The sequence below is a fragment of the Lonchura striata genome, chromosome 1, assembly GCF_050655825.1.
Source record: "Lonchura striata isolate lonStrDom1 chromosome 1, ASM5065582v1, whole genome shotgun sequence".
Classification (NCBI taxonomy): domain Eukaryota; kingdom Metazoa; phylum Chordata; class Aves; order Passeriformes; family Estrildidae; genus Lonchura; species Lonchura striata.
In genome coordinates, this window is record NC_140703.1 from 71,177,825 (window position 1) to 71,198,942 (window position 21,118).

General features: G+C 40.5%; 1 protein-coding gene across 8 annotated transcripts in view; it reads right to left on the minus strand.

Annotated features, from left to right (window-relative positions):
- Positions 1–13,836: 13,836 nt before the first annotated feature.
- WASF3 (WASP family member 3) overlaps positions 13,837–21,118 on the minus strand; it is a 65,500-nt gene continuing 58,218 nt past the window's right edge. For 5 of the 8 annotated variants that reach the window (XM_031504457.3, XM_021542010.4, XM_085580287.1 and 2 more), the window contains 3 exons: positions 19,493–19,756; positions 17,231–17,586; positions 13,837–16,520 (listed from right to left, as the gene is read on the minus strand). In XM_031504457.3, the coding sequence (XP_031360317.1) occupies positions 16,363–16,520; positions 17,231–17,586; positions 19,493–19,756 (778 nt within the window). In that variant the 3' untranslated portion in view covers positions 13,837–16,362. Of the gene's footprint in view, positions 16,521–17,230; positions 17,587–19,492; positions 19,757–20,427; positions 20,595–21,118 lie in introns of all 8 variants that reach the window. The other 3 variants (XM_085580301.1, XM_021542013.4, XM_085580293.1) reach the window with 1 other exon arrangement.

Sequence of the window (21,118 nt, forward strand, 5' to 3'; positions counted from 1 at the left end):
AAGGGGATAAAAAAGGGAGGAAAAAAATCCTGCCTCTGCCAGCATTATTAATCAAGTACTAATGGTTATGACATGAACATTTTCTATGGCAGCTGGTGCATTGCTAAACTAATATATATTCCTTAATACTATTTTCCTTATGATTATGTCTGGCATTATCTCTCTAGATATAATACCATTTTGCTGCTATAACAGAATAAAATACTACATATCCACAGTTTATAGAAATGCCTGTTCCCTGCGCTGTCTTTACAGTGGACCAAACCACCTGAGTAAGTGAAGTAAAAGCTCATTTGTCTGTGTCCCAGCCACCTGTAAACACCCCTTGCTAGGAATCCTGGTCAAGCTGCTTTTAGGCTTTTGTCCTGTTGAAAAGATTAATTGAAAGTCTTGAATCTGCAACATGAACTCTTTCCTGATTTATATTGCTTGAATAAAGCAATATAAATTCTTATTGCTTTAAGAAACGTTCACACTCAAAAAATATCTGATGGAAGTCTCCATATCAGCCATCTGGACCAATTACAATGGGCCCACCACCATCCTGCCCAGCCAAAACCTGCTCACCTGGCAGCTTCCATCTCCATCAGCCAGAGAGTGAAACACGTCCCTAGTTCATTTGCAGCTGGTCACTGAAAACCCCAAATACTAACTCCTGAGCGATATTCAGGGAGCCACCTGAAACAGAGCAGAAGGTGCCCTACAAATCCTCAGCAGCTCAGCCTTGGAGGGTGTGAGGCTGCCAGGATGAGCCTGGGGATGAGGGAGGATGGGGGAAGGCTTGTTTTTAGTAGAATGTGGGCTAAACTGTACCAGGTTTCACCTTAAAAGAAAAGCATTATTTCCTAACTTTTCATATAAGGGTAAAAAAACATACCCACACAGAACAGGGTGAAAAAAAATGTCCCTCCTTGCCATATAAACCTGGACTGTCTGACCTGGGTTACTCTACTGACCACCAAAGGCCACCCTTTGGGTAGGAGGGAAGTTCTCGGGAAGGTGTAGAAAGTGAGACCTGGAGGACACATGCTTGCATCATTCCCTGAACAGTTGTGAAAATGAAGCTGTGTGGAGAATCCCTTCCACGTGGAGTGTATTCCACAATGGAGACTAGCAACAGAGAGATCATGAAGCTCCAGACGTACCAAAAATAATAGTGTCACACATTTACACCCACCCATAAGGTAAAGCCTGTCCATCACCACTCTGCTCCCTGACAGGAGAAGGAGCAGCTGAGGAGAGTTCCTGGGGGAACCTGCTTGGCATTGGTGTTTTCCCAAGTGGGGTCTGAGCAACAAAATGAAGTGGAGCTTACACAGCCCAGCAGAGCTGCACACCAGCTGTGCAGGGTGCCTCCCACCTACCTCTGCTACAGCACAAAATTGTGTGTGAAGAAGAAATCTGCCAAGAAGCTGATCTGAGGTGCACCAGAGCACATTCTCACTTGAAAGGCAAAGAAACTGAAATAAATGAAAGGAGAAATTTTGTCTTTATGAGTGTAACTCCCAGGATAGCAGGGCTTTCCCTCAGGTCTATATAACGAATAAAATGGAATTACAGAAACTACTTTACTAAAATTTTCTTAGGCCCATGCATATTCCTGCAAGCATTAGGAACAGATTAAAACCAGAGCAGCTAGTAACAATGTTATGTCATCCAAAAGATTTGCCTACCAATGAGAGACTGCTTGTGTAATGCTGTCCCAAGGAGAAGCCAAGCACCAGGAGCTGAAGGATCCCAAAGCTGCTGCAAGGCAGCCCTGGTGTGAGCAGTGGGGCAGAGGTGCCCTGAATGAAGCCCAAGGAGATGTGCAGGACAAGCTGCAGTGCCACCTCCCTTTTTGTCCTGGTTTGGTTTTTTTTGTTTGTGTGTTTTTCAATCTCTGCTCCATTCTAGTAGGTATTCTCTTCTCCCTTTCTGCTTCCTCTCTGCCTCCTGCCAAAGTAGTTCAGGAATTAGCAGGGGATGCTCTTTGGCCTCCTTGTCATTACATTTAATTAGAAGACACCCTCATCTGCTTTGCTTTTGCTCTCCTACCTGGCAGAGTAATTTGCATTTCATAGGCCATTCTTGAGTCTTGTTCTTCCTCTGCCTGAAGTGAGTAGCACAGAGTGTCACACTGAGTGGCTCAGCAGCAGCAGCTGTGGCACAGCCAGAGTTGACAGCTGAAAGAACACCTGGAAAGTCTACAGAACTGGTTAAAAATTAATGAAAAGGAAAATGCTGAACATGCAATAGGCCTGGGCTGTCTAAGGTCAGTGCAGACACAGAGCATCACAACTAGGTGGCACACGGAGAGCAAATTAAACCCTAAGCACCTCTCCAACACAGAGTGATAAAAAATTCATAGCAGTTGTATGATCTATGCCCTCTGCATGTACCTGGAATATCTGGACAGCAAATGTAGTTCTGGAATCCCCATCTCCTCTTCAAATGGCACCGCAGTGAGGCAGCAGTTCTGTTTCCAGGTCCCTTTGTTGTCCAGCTGTCCCAGTGCTGCTAACACATATCACATCCAGTGCTGAGTCACTCTTTTGGCTTCGTTGCATTATTTGCATCAGCAGTATCATAACAAACCATCTGCTTTCAGAGACCAGACATCTTTGCAACACCATGCCCCATACCATAAGTTAGTAATACAGCAACTCTCATGGGTACCCAGATGAAGATAATCACAAACACTTCCATAATGTATGAAATAAATCTGATCTCTCAGGAACAGTCACCTTCTCAGTGGATGCTAAGAGCTTTTCAGATCCCTGCTATAATAGTACAGATTACATTGAACCATTGCTCTTGACTTTGCTTTTGTCCCAGCTGTGCTTCCATGGCAGAAGCTTCCAGCCTTCAATACTTACAAGTGAAACTTGAACCTTTGGATGTGTGTAAGCTTTTCCTCAGGTCCACTCTTAAACTGGCACAGAATTACCAAAAATACTAGTGGGCCAGGAAAAATGTGCATGTTGCTACATCAAATCCTAAAAGAGATTCACTGCTGAGGAGGCAATCTAGGAACAGAATTATGAGAAGAATCCTGTCTGCTCTATTTCTTGCCACCTGTTCACATGAGGCTTTTTTAGCCTGGTTCACTTAAAGAAACAGCAGTCATCTGGCAGAGCTGAAATGCAAACACAAATCAAAATGCCAGCCCTGGAATTTGTTTTGGCTAGAGATTACAGTGATAGGAAAATATGATAACTGTACAACTCACAAACTCTAGGCATTTCAATAGAATTATCTATAAGCCACATTAATTACCTTAAAAGAAATAATTCAGAATCTGCTCTTTCCTAGAAAATATCAATATGTTTAATAAAATTTGCAGTATCTAAAGTTCTCTTCCATATTTTTTTGTCTAGATAGGGCACAAGCAAAGAAATCAAATTAATTCCTCATGACAGCATGGGAAATAAGGAATGCATAGTAGATACAGGCTTTAAATGCTGCAGTAGAGACAGTTTTACAGAAAAAAAAAAATTGTCTGTCTGTACATGGTTTTGCTGTACACACAAAAGCAGCTGCATTACAGAAAGTTATTAATCAAATAGGCTCAGCACTTTAATTTCTAATCCATAAGAAATTCTGAGAAAACCTCATTCTAAAGAAGTCAGTTTTGAGTAAACTACTTGGAAGTCATTACATGTTCTCTGAAGAAGGTATTTTTTTCAAGCTATTAAAACAGCCCATCTGAAAAGCCATCTATTTTCCTCCCACTCCCACAATTTTGTCATCCTCCTCCCCTACTTCAGTCCTCATACACCTGCTGGTTCTTCTTGCACATTTGTAAGCACAGAAGACAGACCTAACTTCTTTGTGCAAGCTGATTAAAACTGGAGGAGAAGAGGTGATGTAAAGAACCTGAATAAAGTTATATTGGATTAATGGCTGTATTCATCATACAGAAGAATAGAGAGCATTTGGGGGGGGGGAGGGTTAAAGAAAAATAGCACGACTTGGAGAAGGTGCAGGGAAACAGCCAGGGAGTGTCAATACTCAAGCACATCATGTTCACTGTGCCCTGCTACTGTGAATCACAGCACAAGGTTTTATGTACCAACCATGGCCATTCAGTCAATCTAAATTGTATTTCCTGTTGTGACATGCCTTTGAAAAGAGACATTGTTCTGACTGAAATGTTTTCTTTCACTCTCACTTCTCCAATCTATTCAGAGTCAAAGCGCATTATAGCAAAATAGAGCCCTTAGAATGGCTGAAGCAGATTGTTATATGGCTCCAGTTAGCTCAAAGGAAAGAACAAAAAAAATATCAAGTGGCAGCAATGCCTTTCCAAGACACAGCAGAAATGGATGCTGGACTGGGAATCACACCATTGCTGTAAGAATGCACTGGCAACACATTTCTCATTCAGAAAGGAAAAAAAAAAACATCTGGAAACAGCTAATATATCAAATTTATTAAGAGAGGATAAAATGATAAAACCTTTTATGCTATTAGTACTATTGACTTGTAATCTCTTGATGCAGTTTAGATATTATGGAATTTCAGATTTAATATTCTACCCAGAGGATGATATAAAAGCCTTTATTGATTTCCACTCCCTATAAGCAGACTTCATCTCTATGTAAATTAAAGATTGTATAATATATTTCACAGTATTGATTAGTTGTCATTAAACATTGATCAATTCTCATACCAACAGGCAAGTTCCAGGCAATAACACACCCACACCCAGTGGCCTTTGCCCGTTAACACTTGCATCTACAGGTACATCATCAAACACCATAAGGAAAATTTGGGATGTATTTCTTGTGAGAGGAGTGGTGTACACAGCAGTGCTGCAAAAAGCATCACTCACAATCATTGTCCCAGGGGAATAATTACACCCTTTCTACTCACCTGAGGAGGACAGGGGAAGACAGCAATGTCTTCCACCTACCAACTACTCAAATCCTTCAGATATTTGGAGAACTTCCAGAAGAGGGAAAGTAAAGCAGCAGCATCCACATGGTAAGGTCTCCCACACAGCACCCTAGCCAGCTTCTCCCCTAACCCACATGTGGGGAGCAGGGAACGCGGGCACTGCCAACAGCTCTCCCCATACCACAGCGAGGTGTTTCCTATGTGCTTGTCCCTTATGACCAGGAAGCATTTATTTTCTCCTCCTCAGAGTGACTGAGACTGAGGTCTCAATCATTTGGCAGGGGAAAGCTTAACCCCACCATGAACGTCCTTGTCACACACTGGGGGGAGAAAAAAACAAATGTTACTGTAGGCATTGGGGGCCACATCAAGCCTGGAGCAGCTTGGTTTGACCCTGTTCTGAGCAGGACACTGCGCAGGAGAGAACTCCTGAGGCATCCTCCTGCCTGAACTACCCTGTGATCCTATGAAAGAGCAATGGAAAGACTTTCTACCATGGAGTGGCTTCCACCACACAAAGGAGCAGCACTGGAACCTAAGGAAACAGCATTAGCTCTTGTTGCTGAACATACTTCCCTTCCTAACTAGGGCATGTGTTTCAAATCATCTCCCCATCCAAACCTGTGCTTGGACACGACAGAATATGGGGAAACTTAAGTCTGCCAAAACCCTGTTCTGACCCTTCAGTCCTTTTCTAAAAGGCAGCCACAAAACTCTTACCTCCTTGAAAAACAACCTTACCAAAACCAGCAAGGCCCTCATATTATTTCTCATTAGGTTGCTGATAGGCTTTAGAAAACCTCACTGGGTGGTGAAATTCAAAGCACATCACCCAAGCAAAGCTGGAGAATAATCAAGGTTTTCTAGTTTTGTATTAGGCTCAGCTCCTGCCATTGAAGTCTGATGATGAAACTTGGTGTGCAACTAACTTTTTCTTTAGTAATTCCTATTACCATGTCACTCAAAAGCTGAACATCACATCCACTTCTAATCACACACCATTTTCCCTGTAAAAAATGATTTTTAACTCAAACATTGCATTTACAGTAACACAGTTATTAAGCATGCATGGGCAGCATCTGTAGAGCTCAAGCACACAACTGAAAGCAACGGGCACAAAATGACACACAAGAGGATTCTTCTGAACTTCAGGAAATGCTCTTTCACTGTGACCCTGACTGGGCACTAGCACAGGTTACCCAGAGATGCTGTGGAGTCTCACTCCTCAGAGATAATCAAAAACCATCTGGACATGGTCCTGGGCAAACAGCTCTAGGTCATCCTCCTTCAGCAGGGGCTGGAACACATGACCTCCAGAGATTTCTTCTCACCTCAAGTCCCCTGTGATTCTGGGAATGAAAAGTTTAAAACATCCAACATTAAGCAATTCATATCCCTGTCCCAACTTCCTTGGAGGCCTCCTCTTCATCATCTCATAACCAGGGCAGGCTCAGGGGACTTGTGAGGACATCTATAGGTGGGAGCTCAGCCAAGGTGCTGTCAGACCTTGTCGCTTCAGTGCTTTTAACTTCATGGCAGTTTTACATTTCAGAGCACTTTGTTCCAAGTTTATCAAGAACGGAGACTCTGAGTCTCCAGCAGTCAAGCACAACTGCACATGCAGAGATTTTTTCTGTACATCCACTTTTACCATACTAGCACTCGATAACTCGGAGAGGAACGTCTCTCTCTAACTCGAACTTCTTCATCTTCTGTCTTCATACAGCTAAATTTTAATTAAAACAAGCTCTTATGATTGCCCCGTTTGTCCACTGGAGGTCAGTCTCTTGCTACAGAAAGACTGTCCCTCTTACCTAGTGAGTCTGCAGGGCACAGAAATCTTACAACACCTCATTTTCCTGTCACAGGATTTTAAGTCTTTAAAAGGGTACAAGGTGAGGAAAGAAGCCTAGTGCAGTCCATAATTAAGGTTGCTCCTGGCATGTTATTTCCCAGTCAAAGTGACACAAAGAATTGCAGGAAGCTCAAATGTAGCGTTTTCCCATCTATTGAGTAGGTTCGATCCAAAAGCTGCAAGTGCCTTCCTGCAGCTCTCCTGCCACCACTGCAGCATTGCAGGACCCAAGTGCCAGACTCCTCTCTTGGGTAAAAAAGCATCTTGTTGGGCAGAGAATTTGTAACTGATAAATGAGCATTTTGAAACATTTTCCTGCTTTCTGCATTACCTGGCCTTGTAAATCAAACACTAAAGTGTAATTACCAGCCAACAGATTTTTACTATCTAGTAAATCCTACTTGGCTTGTGTGCCAGGATGCGCTCCAGAGAAGGCGGCTGTTTCGGCTGCTGCTCAGGCTGCGTAGGAGAGGTGCTGCACCACGCTGCTTTCAGCAACACCCGCTCGTTAGCAAGGCTTCCTCAGCTGCTGCCAACACTTCGCCAGACATTCAGCACAAAGATACGGGTGTTTGCCTCTCCCAGGCTGAGCAACAGATGATGTTGAAGGATGGCAACAGCAGCGACCAGAGCCAGGGAGTGTGGCAAGGAAAGGTGAGCAGCCATGAGAACAGGGCTGTTCGGCAGGCACACACAGAGCACAGGCACGGGAGTCCATACCACTACTTTAGTTTGGATCAGAAGCACTTTGGAAGCAAATCTGCTTGCTCCATCTCTTCCTGCTGTAATTCCCATCATGGAACAAGCATGTGAATTCAATTCCTGCCAGATGCAGGTAAGCACAAGACCTGCTCTCACTACAGCTCCAGGCATTTAGTTTGCATGAAGCAGAACTGAAGCCCAGCGCCTGCCATGCCCTGGTCTAGGGACTTGGCTCCCTTTGAGCCCCATTTCTGAGTCACCTGGACGTGATCTCACTGGCCAGCTGACATCAGGGCTGTCTAGGCTGCAGTTTCAGCCATTAAGACTGATGAGATGAGACAGTCCCCATGCTGTGGATCAAGAGACCTGGAACTTTCAAGTTCTACTTTCTTTTCTTTAACTGCCATGCTAATAAATAAGTGGTGTCTGCTGTATCTTCAGTTCCTTCCTGCCAAGATCACTGATGTTCTCAGAGGGAAATTTTGTTCTTTCCATCCCACTAGCTCTCCATATAATTTCATATATGTTTCCTAAGGAACAACATTTTTCTGCATCCTTTCTAAAGCACTAATACCCCTGTTAGCATTCAAGCAGTTAGGTGAGAATAAATGGTTGCAGCCCAAACCCAGAAAGAAGCAATACCCACAGCAGGCTAGTAATTGCAGCAATTGTGCAAAGCCCACATCTGGAATCCTTAAAACAGAGCAGCACTTTACAGGTATGCTTTATCCACACATTCTTTTTATATATTCTACCACACTGAGTATAGTATGTTTTGCTTTCAGAGCAGAACACATTACCAGTTCACTAGATTACTTAAGCAATTTTTGTATTCATGAATTTTAAAAAAGACCTATTTACTATTTAAAATGTCAGTTTAAGTCTATTCATCCTAATCGGGTATCGAGGCTAGCAGCGCCACCAGTGCCATTTGTACCCTCATGTCTCATCTGATCAGTGAAGGAAATAAAAGCTGAGGCAGGCAGATGGCTGAATTGAAGGTAAAGGTCATTGCATACTGCAGCTGATAGGGTGAAGAGAATAAAATGGGGAAGGTGATCTTCAGGGAAAAGGTTAAAACATAGCCTCACCATTTGGAGGCTTCTGTATGGAGATAAAACAAAGAGAAGTATCATCAATTTCACCAAAGCACATTCTCCTATTGTTTAGAACAGAAAAAAAATTCCAGACCTTTCTCTTCTTCCCCATCTCTGTTGTAAAAATCTTTGTTTTCTACCTCCCATTTAAGAGACAGAAGAATGCCACAGATCTGTGCTGTTATTCTCCCCATGTAAACGATGCATCCATGCTTAAATGCTTTTACTTGGCTAAAACAGTAAATAAGCAGCAACGTTATAGACAACTGCCACATCTCCTCTCAAATTATTTTAGCTGTTTCAACTGCTTCACCATTTGGTGTATTTTAACTAGGTTTGAAAATCCCTAAAGTAAGGATTTATTATCTCTTTCAGTAAAGTATGAAGTAAATCTATAAAGCCATATAAATTATTCACATAAATTCTAGAAACATAGCAAATAGTATAGGACAGGAGGAGCACCTCAGGAGAGGGATGGCGCATCCTTTACTTAAAAGCCTTTGGTAGATCTAAATTCAGTTTTTTAAGCAGACCATGCCAATTTAAAAAGACGGCTCTTAAAATTTTTAAAAGCATGGTTGTCATGCTTTTAAAAAGAGTATAGGATATGATAAAAAAATGGGATACTCTTTCAGGTAAGCATTTGGCTGATGCCAGTCAGTTGAGTACTGATGTCTTAAGTTTTAGCTTTCATACTTTTCAGATTCTGTGCTGCCTTAGTGTATGACTCTGAACTTCATATAAAGTGTTAGCAAGTTTTCCTCACAGTTTAGTTAGACAAAACAATCCTTTTCCAGCCCAAGAACCAAGGACACTATTGCAGCTTCAGGCCCAAAAGGTATAAACAGCAAACTGAGGAGAGCAATCTGGGAGAATGAGACTTCATAAACTGAAGCTCTAACTGAACAATGAACCCCAATATGTAAACGGACCAAAACTTATAAAAGTGTGAAGACTCATGACTTGGGGTCCATCTTGGGTGGAGCCACAGCCAGGCTCTTGTACTGCCCAAGGTGTATCCTTTGAAAGCCTTTCAATAAATACCTACTTTATTCCTTTAACTCTGTCTAGCCTCTGCTCCAGGTCAGCCTCTCAAGGCAGCAGTCTGGCTTATCTTTCTGTAAACATTTGTGAAATGTCACAGTGGTGCTTAGCATCACTTATGCCAAATCATTGACTGGTACTGAGAGGAGCAGTGAGCCAGCAGGATCCAGGTGTTTTAAGGTAAACCCCAAATGCCCCAAGGAACTGCAGACATTTATAACTAATCAAGCTCACAGCACAACATTGCACACATTATACATCTTGAAAGTCTCAACACAGTCAGATTAAATATTCTGATGAACCTATATAAAAGTTCTTCACAGCAATACAAAAACTTTACCATCTGCTGTAAGGAAAACTTCTAAGCCTTTGTTACAGCAAAATGTGCTATAAATACAAGTTATATAGAAATAAATGTATGGGAAAACTTTAACAGCCATCCTTGAAAGTGTTACTTTGGTTGTCATTCTGAGCATATGAAACAAACAAAAATATTTCTTCCTCAAATACAGAAATAATGATTACAACATAATGGTAAGCGTAAGCACTGTACCCAGCTGTGTGAAGGCAACCTAAGAATTTTAGGAAGCATACTAAATTTCACAGGTGATACCTTGTGAAAGCTGACCTAGAACTGAGGCTATACAGAGTTAAATAAAGTAGGCATTTATTAAAAGGCCTCAATGGATACACCTTGGTCAGTACAACTGCCTGGTCAAGGCTACACCCAAGGAGAACCCAAAATGGTCACAAACTGGACAACCAGTCATGAGGTCTCACAGTTTTATGAGTTCTAGTCCATTAGCAAATTGTCCAATTATAGCTTTAGGTTATGAAGTCCCATCCTTCTTTCAATCTACATTGTTTATGCTCTTGGGCCTGAGATTTGGATCATTTGTCCTTGGTCCAAAGCTAGAGAAGGAATTGTTTTGTCTATCTACTCTGTGAACAGAGCTTATCATCCCTTAATAGGAAGCTCAGAACTATACACTAAAGCAGTACAGAATCTGAGAAACACAAAAACTAAAAACTAAGGCATCACAGGTAGAGCTGAAAACACCCCAAAACCAGACCAGAGAAAATGAATAGAAACAACCATGAAAGAGTGTCTCAAGTGAGGCTAAGCTGAGGCCTCACATAGTTGGAATAAGCAGCAACTTTAGAAAGTCTTTGTTTAGTGATAAAGTGTGACTCTGTGGTAAACAATCCTACTACCATCATCCTCCTCTATGGAGAGGAAAAGCCCTGTGCCTTGAAGCAGCACCCCTCTTAACATCCAGTGGTACCAGCACACTCACAGAACAAGGATCTACCCAAGGGAAAGACACCATGGCCAGCCAACCAAACCACAGGTCCTGCTGAAACGGGGAAGTGGAATACTTTTGGCTGGTAATGTGCAAACCACCTACTGAAAACCAGGACGAGACTCACAAGGAGAGGAGGCAGAGGGACAGGCTGCAGGTGACAGCCCATGCAGGGCTGCGGAGTTCAGGAGAGCAAGGGCACTGCCACCATGGCTGGTGACTGCATCCAGTTTGTGAAGGGTGACAGGCAGTGGGCATGGGCTATTCAGAAAGTAGAAAAGGTGACTGGTAAGGGACTAGAGAGTTAAACTCACTAGTGAAATCAAACATTAAGAGCAGGATGACTCAGGAAAACTTGACTAAAAATTGATTAAAAACTTAACTAAAAATTTCATCAGCACTGTCAGATACCAAGAGAACACCTGATTTCCAGGAACAGAGGAAAGAGATGAGTTCTGCCACCCCTTTGAGTGTAGTTGGCAGGACTTCTGTTTAGCATTGTTACCCCAGACAAAGAGGACAGGCTGTCCAGTATTAACTGGCATTAGGGTAACTAAGGTAGATTCCCAGGCCTCTTTTCCCTCCTTTACCCTACACTTGACTGGCAACAAGTGACAGCTGAACAGAGCAGTTTTCACTTGGTACCACAGCACAGAGTGATTGAAATGCAGAGTGATTCAGAAAGACAACATGCTTAAGACAAGCTGCTGAGATTTCTCAAAACAGTGGCCCTCAGCTCTAATCTCCAAATCACCCTGCACATAACCCCCGACAAGAGCAAAGCACAGAACTCCACCCAACCCTGGCTAATCAGATAAGAAGTTCTCTATTTATCTGCAGCAGTTACAATGATCTCCAAGAGACTATATTTAGCTAAGAATCTTAGAGGCAAGTTGTCTTCTTATGTAGCTGAAAAGCCCAGTCCAGCACAAACCTGAGAACACTTCCCAATTGTAGGAGTGTACATCTATGTCACCCACAGATGAGAACACATTTCTCCAGAGAAACCTACAGAGACTTGACAGCACATGAAGAGATTCTTTGCCTGTTAGTAGAGAAATATATGAAATTCCTTCTCCCTATTTATACCTAAAGGACATATTTTTCTCAGTATTCTTGTTCTTCCTCTTCTTTTTTTAACAAAAGATGGGCAATTGAGAGCCCACAGTCCTTCTGGAGTAGCCACACTTCCTTTAAAGTCCAAAGAAACTGGGAAGGTTGTTCCATGGTGAGCTCAAGTCTCTCATGACTGTTCTGCAGCTTACACCAGGGATTCTAGCAGGGATCATAATTTATTGTTATTCCCTATATATCACCTCCAGTGTTTTAGCACATGAATACATATCTGCCTCAATATCCTAGAAATCCTTGGACTTAAGTTCATGTATGTATGGACTCACTTTTACCAGGAATGCTTGACTCAGAATTAAAAATCCACACCCCCACAAGGCAAGCACTTTTCCCCAAAGCAGACAACAGCAGGCTGAATTTCTGTGTGGTTTTTCAGAAGGAAAAAAAGGTGTAATGTCACCTTAAAGAAAATTCACTGCAAAAAAACATCTCTGGATAAGCTGTTCTAATATTTATCTTACTTCTTGGCTAGGAACTAATACCTCAGCTCAAAATTTAATTTGTACAACTCCAGCTTCCAGTCATAGGATTCTAATGAAGTCTTCATTATTATCAGGTTTACACTCAGTTCAGTTCACAGTGAGATTTTAAACATTTTTAGAAATTACATCTTTCCTGTACTGTACGGTATGTTGTTTCAAGGGGAAAAGAACACTTCTTCATTATTGAAACATTGCCCAGCACAAGAGAGAGAACGCAGCTGAAAAATACATCAAACACCAATTTCTCAATGAGATGTTTCCTTCCCTCACAACTCCATCTGCATACTGCAAATTAGTTCAATTTTGAGCTTGTGCTCAACACCATGCACCCCCTTCTTACAACAAAGGCATTTTTCTTCTCCATTCATCTTGGTAAAGAGAAATCTCAAATACCCAAAAATCCAGTTCAGTTTAATTCCATGAAAATTATTTAAAATTCAAAGGACAATAACAAAAGCTGTAGAAGCAGCATCTGAGTGACCATCAGTCCTAACTCCAACCAACCTACAACAAGCAGTTATAAATGCTTTACTAAGAGAACCTTTGAACCAAAACATTTCAAGCTTGCATATTCAGTTTCTATGTAGAACTGGTGCTAAGAATTATGGTCTAAATTATTTGAATTAAGTTCAAATCAGAAAGTGGGAAATTTGAGAGAAGTAAGAACTGGGAGCCAGAGGACTGGGGTTTTCAGTTAAATAGAATAAAGATTAATTTATTTTCTCAATAAACAATTGAGTCTAAGATGCACAAACAAATCTGTTTAATTTACAATTAACCTACTATATTACACAATTGATTTATATAAGTTCTTCCCAGTAGGATGAAAAGCCTATCCTGTCTTTAATCTGATTACAATTAAAAGATTAAATTTAAAGTATTTTGCTAATAGGCCTACATGAGTTTGTATTTATAGTATTGTGTTGGGTGTCACTAACCTACAAAGATGACTTCTTATTAAAAAAGTGGGCAAGATTTGCTGATATAACTTGTATTTTCTGCCCATTTCTGTTCTTTAAGGAAGCAAAGCTGCCATTTAATGCATTACACTGGGAAAAAAAATCCCTAAAGTTACCTGTAGGGAAATTCATATCTGCTTAGGCCAACCACGAACTTGGAGCTTGAATCAAGGCTGCAAAAGAACCAAGTATGGATGCTAGCAGGAGCAGCAGTACCTCAGAGGAATCTGGTACTGTAGACTGCATCCTTCATCCCAGCAACATCATGCCTTGGGATCAGAGATAGCATTTGCAAGTCTTACATTTTCACTTCTGTTATTGGTAAGTTAAAATAAAGATTAACAGTAAAAATCTTACTCATCTAAGGAAAGAAACACAGGCTCAAAAGTGAGATTTTATTCATATTTGTTACTTACATACAACTCGAAGTATGATAAAACTGATAGAAACAGCCTAGAATAGTGTTTACATCACTAAATTCAATTCACACTTCGTCCATAAAATACCAAAAGGAAAATTACAACATTGCAAATTCAGAAAAACAGGTTGGCTACTATGACTGAAAAATCTACACTATCCTCACTGGTCACAACTGATTGCTTGTTTAATGCTTATTATTTAAAATAAGCACAAATTACAAAATTTCAGACACATCCAACTTCTGTGCTCATAAAATATATCTTCTGTCATATCAAATTGGAAAGACTGGAAAGAATTTTCTGTTGAGACATTTCATTTCAGCATGTATCAAAATAACATCAAGAGTGCTCTCACCACATATGCAGTGACATAACACTGAGGTCCCAGTTGCACCTTCAGCTACCTCTCCAAAGAATCATTTTGCAGGCCACTGTGCAAGCACACCATGATGGTAAGGACAACATGGTGTTCATCTGCAACATGGTGATGAAAGCCACCATCAGGCTACAGCCTAAATTCTGTCCTCCCTGGTGGACACACAGACCTCAGACTCCGGGACACAAAGCACACTTCAGCTCTGCATTTTAAGGCAAGAACAAAACCAGCTCAAACTGGGACGGTGATCAGCAAGTACTTTCAGCTGCCCCTGGTTACCAAGAGCATGGTTGCTCACCACTATGCAGAGATTGGTCACATTTTGTGTCATAAATTTTAACACCAGCCCTGAGGCAGCATGTTATCCCTCTACCATAAAGGCAGCCACCAAGGATTGAAAAATCATATGCAGATTAAACAGCAATGCAGTAGCCAACAGTTTGCATGCAAACATTGTGTTAGACTGTTACATTCTCAGGATTAAAACTGTTAATGATGTAAACACAGGTTAGATAATCACCTTCCACTTCTCTTTTTATTTTACATACTTCTTTTAAGAACAGATTGGGGGGGCCCTCACAAAACAAAGGAGGTTTACCAAATGTTAGACCTGGAATTACACAGACTTCTGTTACAAAGATTAAAACTGTAATCTGGTAAGGAAAGAAATCTTCCCCTGCTACGAATAAAATTTAAAAGCCTCATTAGGCAGAGCAGCAGCCTGACTCTTGGTCCAAAAAAAAAAAAAAACCAACCAAACAAACAACCCAAAAAAGAACCCAAAAAACCCAAAAACAAACAAACAAAAAAAAAAAAAAAAAAAAAAACAAAAAACCCACCAAAAAAACCCCAAAACAAGCCATTTTAATACTGTATGGCTGATTTAAAAAGTGGAAAATAAGGAAAACAGACAGTCAAAGCAGACTTTATGGGAACAACTATGCCTAGGAAAGGATTAAGAAAGTGAATGTGTGTGTGTATATATAAGGCATAATACTTCAACAACCATCAAAACTGCTTTAACTGCCCATGTTTTATCTATGGGATGTACTGGGAAAGAAATACATTCAAAATAAGAGCTCTGAATCAATGTGCCACACATCTACACATGTACAAATCAACCACAATAGAACTTATTTACACACATTTATACCTACAGGCATAAAGACCAAGTTTAATACTTGTGAAATGTATCTGATTGCTAGATCTGGACTGTTCCAATCTTCAGCAATAGCAGTAGCCTTTCTGCACTGTAACAGCCACAGGGTTTCCATCAGGTCTATCCTGCATCCAGTTGATCTTATTGTAAGACTGAAAAGCTCTACAGGTATTTTCATTTCCATTTATAACACGGACATGCATCTGCTACCCAGCAGAGACTCCCCCAACACTCTTCCCAACAAGCAACCAGCAACTTAAGAGCTGGTACTGTTACAGACAGATCTGACTGCTCACCAAATGTTCTTTCTGGATCATGTGGGTTCATTTTTCAAAGTATACATTTCATCAACTGCTACATTTTTAAGATAAAAAGGAAGATAGTATAAAATCAATTCTGTATGCATAAAAACTTAAGCCCAGAAGTGGTTAAAAATAGACTAAGGTGGGCATAATTAGTACCTAATAAAAAAGCTAATCACATTTATGGAACTCAACACTTCACTCAGCCATACAATTAGCTGCCCTCAAAGACTAACAACCAGACCAATTCACAAGTATCTAAGTTGCTTACATAATTAAAAGAATAAGATGTAAAGTCAAAAAAATATATTTTATCCCTTCAAGAACAGGAAAGTAAAATAAAATGCTGGTTCTGTAACAGTGCAACAACTGCATCATATTTTGCACGCAGCACAAGAGTTGCTACATTTAGTGGCACTTAAGTATTATGCAGTAAATACTGAAAGTAAGACAAGTTTCTGATCTGCATAAGCATAATCACATCATTATTACCAGAGTTGCTAAGCTACAGCATTCTGAATAATACCAATTCAATTTTAGCACTTCCCTCACTAGCCTTAATACATGTCAACGTCTTGCTTTACATCTTTCTAACAAAGCAGTCACTGAAGCCAAGTATTTAATATAGTTTCTAGCAGGCTTGGACGACGTTCAATCTGACCAGTCGTTCTCGTCAAACTCGGAGTCGTCGTCGGAATCGCTGTACTCCACGGCAATGCGCCTCGACAGGATGGTGGCCACGTCATTGCCAACGGGCTCGCGCTTCGCCTCCTGCTCACGCTGCTCCTGCACCTTTTTCAGCTGAATTCCTGCAGAGACAATCACTCTCAAAGTTTTCTAGCCAAGAAATTTCATATTTGACACTGTTATCGGTGAGTTTGTTGTATTCTCACAAAATACTCAGGAAGAAGGAGGGAAAAAGAAAGCAAGTATTGAGAGAGAGAGCCTCCTTGAGCAAGGAAGAGGGAAAGACAAAAAAGGCGGATGGGAAATAATTCTCAGACTGAATACTTCTGGACTTCTAAAACTGTCAACAATACGTTGAACTTAAATATTCAAGACTGTACAGGTCATCTTGATCTGAAGATGAAAGTTTTTAAAACTATATTTGGAAACAGTGTTAGACCTACAGCTCCATATTATAACTGAGGTCAGGAAGAGCTGTAAGCCACTGGTTAAAAAAAATCAGTGGGCTGAAGGCTGGCATTGGGTAATTCAGTTCTTCAACAGGAGGAAAAATCTGTGTACATGTATTGGCACTTTACAAAATGAACATAAGTGCTGTGTTCATTAGATTATGCCCACACAAACACTAGAACATGCTTGACAAAGCTGTGTAGCTTTAGTGCTAGAAAATAATCTAACCTCATGGCTGACAAATGTCAGAATGGGTGTGTAGTACCTGTAGTTAGTGAAATCTTCCCAGCTGGGAAAAGAAACCACAAACCCATTTCAGTGGAAAACACTGTGCTCTCACTGGAAAAAAGGAATACCTTAAGCTCAGTGAAAGTGCACTTACCCATCCTGATGGCAGCCAGCAGATCACTCCGTGCATCGCTCATTGGTGCCTGCTTCACCTCTGACGCTGGAGGAGCGTGCATGGGGGAGGAAGAGAGGGATGCACCTGCAGCAGGAGGGCCTGGAGGGGGAGGAGGTGGGCCGGGAGGAGGAGGAGCAGTGACAACAAGCCCACCAGAAGGAGGAGGATGAGTAGCTGCATATGTAGAGCCAGTCACCAGTCCGGAATGGGAAGGTGGCACAGGAAGCTGAAGGGGACTAACAAATGCAGTTTGTGCTGAAGGAATCATAGGAGGGGGAGGAGGAGGGGGAGGACCTGTAGGATTGTAATAATCCACCATCTGAGCTGGGAGCATCCTGTATAAAACAGAACAAAAACATTTAATGCATAAAAAGTTAGAACTTCCAAGATTATCGTCCCTTAAACTGTACTCATCCAACCTCAGGTAAAACAAAAATCAAAAGCAATTTACTGATGTCTTAAATATGCAAGTGATTATACATATAAGAATTGTCAAACTGTCAAATATTGCCGATTTATTGAGATTTAAGACAAATGTTGAAGTTAAAGGCAGTGTCCTTTCAGCATGCTACAAAGTGAGCTTCTTTATCCTAACTCTCCTGCCCAGTTAAGTACAAAGCTACATTTCTTATAAAACATCTACTCTGTGGGACTGTAAAGTGCAAAGTCTTTGAAGAAGAAGGGACCAAGAAAACTGCAGACTACACCCTTCAATTCCATAGGTCAAGAGGTAATAGAGGACACAAACATGGAGAACAATGGAAAGTATGAAAGAAAATATTCACCCAAAGATAAATGTATCTCATGTGCTTCTGTTGTCGTGTTTTTTATGCTTTTTGATGTTAACATATTTTTACTGGAGTTCTCACACACTGTTTATGTAAATAATGATTGCTTTGTAGTTCTTTTTATGGGAGGAGAAAATAGATAGACTGTTAGTTTGACTTGTGTAGTTAGAAAAGTAGTAATTTCATCCTCCAATTCACTGTCACTTTTAGAAGTGATATGTTGCAAGGTCAGAAATAAAAGTTACTTCCTTTTACTTTTTTGACCTTAGTGTGAGTGCATGAGTTATTTCATGTCATAGTGCAACATTCGTCAGTTAAATGTATCAGTTTAAATATCATTTAATTAAATTGATACATTTGATCAATTCTTTAAATAGGAGGCACAGGGAAGAGCTCATTTCTGTGTTAAAATGTCATTGAAAGAAATCTTAGTCAGACAAAGAGAATTGGTAAGAGTTATGAAGTAGGTAAAGAACTAGATACAGGAGACAAGAGTTGAAGCAAAGTGATTGATGACACTGAGTGACACATGCCAGCGTATAACAAGAGCAACACCCCGACAATGGTCATGGACCTGAGGATTAAGCCCAGTAATGTCTTATACACTGGAAACAACAGAGAAAGGGCAGGCTGGAGCAGTCACTCCTAACTCAGTCATCTGCAGCATGACAGCCATGAATCAGGCAAATGCTATCCCAGGATGTATCAAGAAAGGATGACAAATCTTGGCTTGCATAGTAAAAACCACAGGCAAGAATGACTATAACTTTCCTGGGGTTACAACTTAAAAGTTTAAGCTATTTACACAAAAGAACAGAGACAGGCTCATTATAAAAAAAGATGTTTTCTTACTACAGGAAAACTACAACTCTGGAGCAAGCCTTCCTTTGAATTCATTCAGGCAAAGTATCTACACAGGCATTTGATATATCTCCGTCTTGAATTAAGAAAGTGGCATTCTTCCTGTGGCAGTCCAGAATTTGTGTCTGAGGAGACTCCTTCCAATTCTGTCACAAGCTTCTCTAAAAAGGTCTTTTAGGGATTTCAGGGATGCAACAAAGACTGCCAGATTAATCATAATCAACAATACTCTTTCTGCACATTTCCTGAAGTTTAAAATATTATCCAAATTATCCTGCAACTACTTTCCACTTTAAAGGAAAATTATCCCTTCTTCAATATTGTATTAGGCACCCTTAATATTTTACAATTATACTGACTTCACCAATACACACTTCATTCAATACAAACTTGGTTATCTCTGCTTTCACTATTTCTTCACTTAAATTCAGTTCATACATAGGAATTATACCAATTTTCTTCTGTCCTCCCCAAGGAGGTAACTAATGTACTTGGGGTCTTTTTCTTTGATGCATTACACTTTACGATGGTTACAAAAAAACATGCATTCCTCTGGTTTTGCCAAGAATCCCCTAGAATAAATCAGACTTACCCATAATCTGCTGGTACCACAGGTACTGAGCTGTGCTGGCCATCTGAAGGCTGGGGTGGAGGTGGAGGTGGTTGCTGAGGTCTGTTTAAAGTGGCATGTCGTACAGTGGTGGAGGGTGGTCTGTATTCATGCTCATGGCTTTGGGATGCTGCCATGTACTGTGGACCATCTCCTGCTCCGTAGGAAGGCATTGCTATCTGCTGATGGAGGGAATGATTCGGAGTAGCAGGATAAGAATAATCTGTAACATCGGATGCATGGGACCTAAAATTAAGGTAAATTGATGCAGAAGGGCAGATTATGTGAGTATAACAAGGCATTAGCTAAATAATTGACAAAACAAGCTAAAAATAATACAATCAGCATTATTTTTCTTGCAAGAGGATTTCCCAATTTATCAAGTAGCACTCCCTTTTAAATCCACAGAAAGCACAAGAATTTTAGTAGCCATAATGAAGCTTAAGGTTTTTGTCAATGATTTTGACAGTCCATTGTTTGAAATGGCAATACTTACCAGTCTGCCTCAAGTTAACAATGGCAGCGGAAAAAGAAAAGCAATACTACAAGCACTTGCAATTATGCAGAAGAACACATTTTACCACTGCAGAGAAAACCAATTTTGAAAGTTAGGAAATGCTTTTTATTTTGTTTGCACAATTAATTTTATTGGAAAGGCTTAAAGAAACTGGGAAATGTAAGTATTAGTTGAGCAGAGAGTTCATAAAGATACAAAGCCTAGGATGTTCTGTCAAATAAGCCCAAGAGAGGGAGCAAAAAGATCTTTTCATCCCATTACTGTGAAGACTTGTTTTAGTAATGAACAATGGTGCAGCCTGGCTTTTAGTGAACACAGTGAAGGGATGCACTTATCTGTGAGACTGGAAGCAAGGTAAGCAACAAAAAGCCAGGGCTTTGAGCAAAACAAAATAACAAACCCTTTGGGCATTTTGTCCTCTTTCATGCTTCCTGCCTGCTCCATTTTCTTTGCGTCACTCATGAACTCAATGCCCATTTTCCTTCTCTCCCACTCTTCTTTTCTTGTTCTTACTTTTCTCACATTAATTTGCAGGTTTCTGTTTGGATTCAGCTTGTGTTTCTCTCTCTAAAGTACAATAAGTATAACAAATACATTGTAAATTGCCACAGTCCAAACACCGGGATGTCAACATTTAATGCTTAAGTCTTATAAGTAGCAAACAAGAAGAAATACGACTTTTTTTTTTTAACTTTAGCAGTAGAGAAAAAAGACCTGACTTACAAAACACTGCTCATGCAGTAGCTGGCAGCATGAAAATGTCTCTCAAACCAGTACATATTTCTGTATGTATGGGTTTTTTTAAAACTTAAGACTACTCCAAGGCGATAAAACAGAAAGCCCTCTCTCCACACCTCACTACTATTCTCAGGATTAACCCATTATAGATGTAAAACAGATTTCAGGATTCAGTCTCAGATATTTGATTCACTGAAACGTAAAATACTCCATGATTTATAAAATATAAAAGGTGTATGTAAGTACAAGGTATCTGTCACAGAAAAAAATCAAAATCCAACACAGATGCATCCTACGATTTCTGCTTTAAAAAATCAGATTGCAAATACCACATATCTGCAAACAGCCAAATA